Below are 1,512 nucleotides of genomic sequence, written 5' to 3' on the forward strand. Positions count from 1 at the left end.
TACGGCATGGATGCGCCTTCTCTCCTCAGCATTCCTCAGTGCAGTCTCTGCACCAGCTGTAGAGGTATTTATCGTCTCAAACATAACTCTGTGTCTCTCAGTAACATTAAGCTGGATACCCAGCGCAGCATTTGAACCCGTCTTCATGCCAAGCGTTGCCCTCACAGCATAGGCATCGTCAGACATCTCGAAAGAAACTTCATTCAGTGGCGCACGGAGTCGGGCACCGTCTGTGTAGCACACTGAGGAAGGAATCGTAAGGCGTCCTTCCACCGCCGTCTCAGCACGGTACCCCTCCACGAACCGCTTCATGTGGATCGTCTGTCCACCCTGATTGCAGCGGCAGAGAGCGCCGTATGCAGCAGCAATAGCACTGCAATTATCACCGTAGTGGCCAATCACAATATCATCGATCAAATACCGGCGTTGGTTATAGAGCGAACGTCTGAAGGACTCCCTGTCCTTTACCCACACACGGCTGCTTAGAGCCTCCCACAGCACCTCACCAACGATCCAACCAGTAACCATCGTCTCACCATCGTTGTCGTCCTCCAGAAAGTGCTCGGTGCTATTGTACACCGTGTTCTCATTGCTAAGGTAGTCACGCATCACACTCTGGAAGCGTTGGATCGCCTTGTATTGCGTGTCTTTCGCAAGTGGGTTCGTACCTGTCGTGATAACCTGGCCGGGAATAAAGGGAACACCGCTTGCCACGGCCTTCCGCCATCTTGAAAGAATAATGCTCTGCATCAAGGATGGTGCAAGGAGGTAGGCGCCAGCGGTGCGCTTGTCCGTCAGCATCCGCGTAATGAACTTCGCTGTGTCCTTTACAGGCGCACCGAACACAATCACAGCCTGCGGGCGTGTGGCCGCAAAGTCCTCCCACGTGGCATCGAAGACCCCATCGTCAGCAGAGCTAGTCAGAGAGCTCTCCAGAGTGAAAACACAGCACAGCTCGTAATCAATGTCATCTAGCAGCTCTGTGGCGTGCTCGTACTCACTATCCCCAAACGACACGTTCTGCAGGTACATGAATCCCAACCGCAACACCCGAAGTTCGTTCACGGCGTAGCGGAGGAGGGCCAGCAGCTCAGCAGCGGGGTCGGTGCGGACAAAGTAGAAGTGAGGATTCCAATTCCGCACCATGCTAGATCCAGTGAGTGGAGCAAATGATACCAGGTTGTGTTCTTCAAGCGCAGGGAGTGAGTGTTGTAAGGGTTCATCGCCGATGGGTCCCTGCACAAGAAGAATGTCGTCGTCTTCCTCCATTGCTTCGTTAATCGCCTCAACACCGCCATGGGCCTCCATATCCTTCACAATCCTCTTCACACGCAATCCAGTCGTCAGTGTATGGTTACGTGACCACAGCGACGCATTGAATCCGGCATTAACAGCTCGCAAAAGAGCGGGAAAAAATCGCATCGAGGGGACTCGAAGCTCCAGAATCTTCACAACCTCCTGCTCCCCGCCTTCCTCCGACATCACGCCGTCAACACCGTAGCACAACAAAAC

General features: G+C 53.8%; 1 protein-coding gene across 1 annotated transcript; it reads right to left on the minus strand.

The window, feature by feature from the left end:
- DQ04_20031000 (receptor-type adenylate cyclase) lies at nt 1–1,512 on the minus strand (the record flags this gene model as incomplete). Its single annotated transcript, XM_009317883.1, has 1 exon — nt 1–1,512. A coding segment is annotated over one exon (1,512 nt), but the record flags the coding sequence as incomplete, so codon positions are not given.

Source organism: Trypanosoma grayi, assembly GCF_000691245.1.
Source record: "Trypanosoma grayi strain ANR4 Tgr_2003_V1, whole genome shotgun sequence".
Lineage (NCBI taxonomy): Eukaryota > Euglenozoa > Kinetoplastea > Trypanosomatida > Trypanosomatidae > Trypanosoma > Trypanosoma grayi.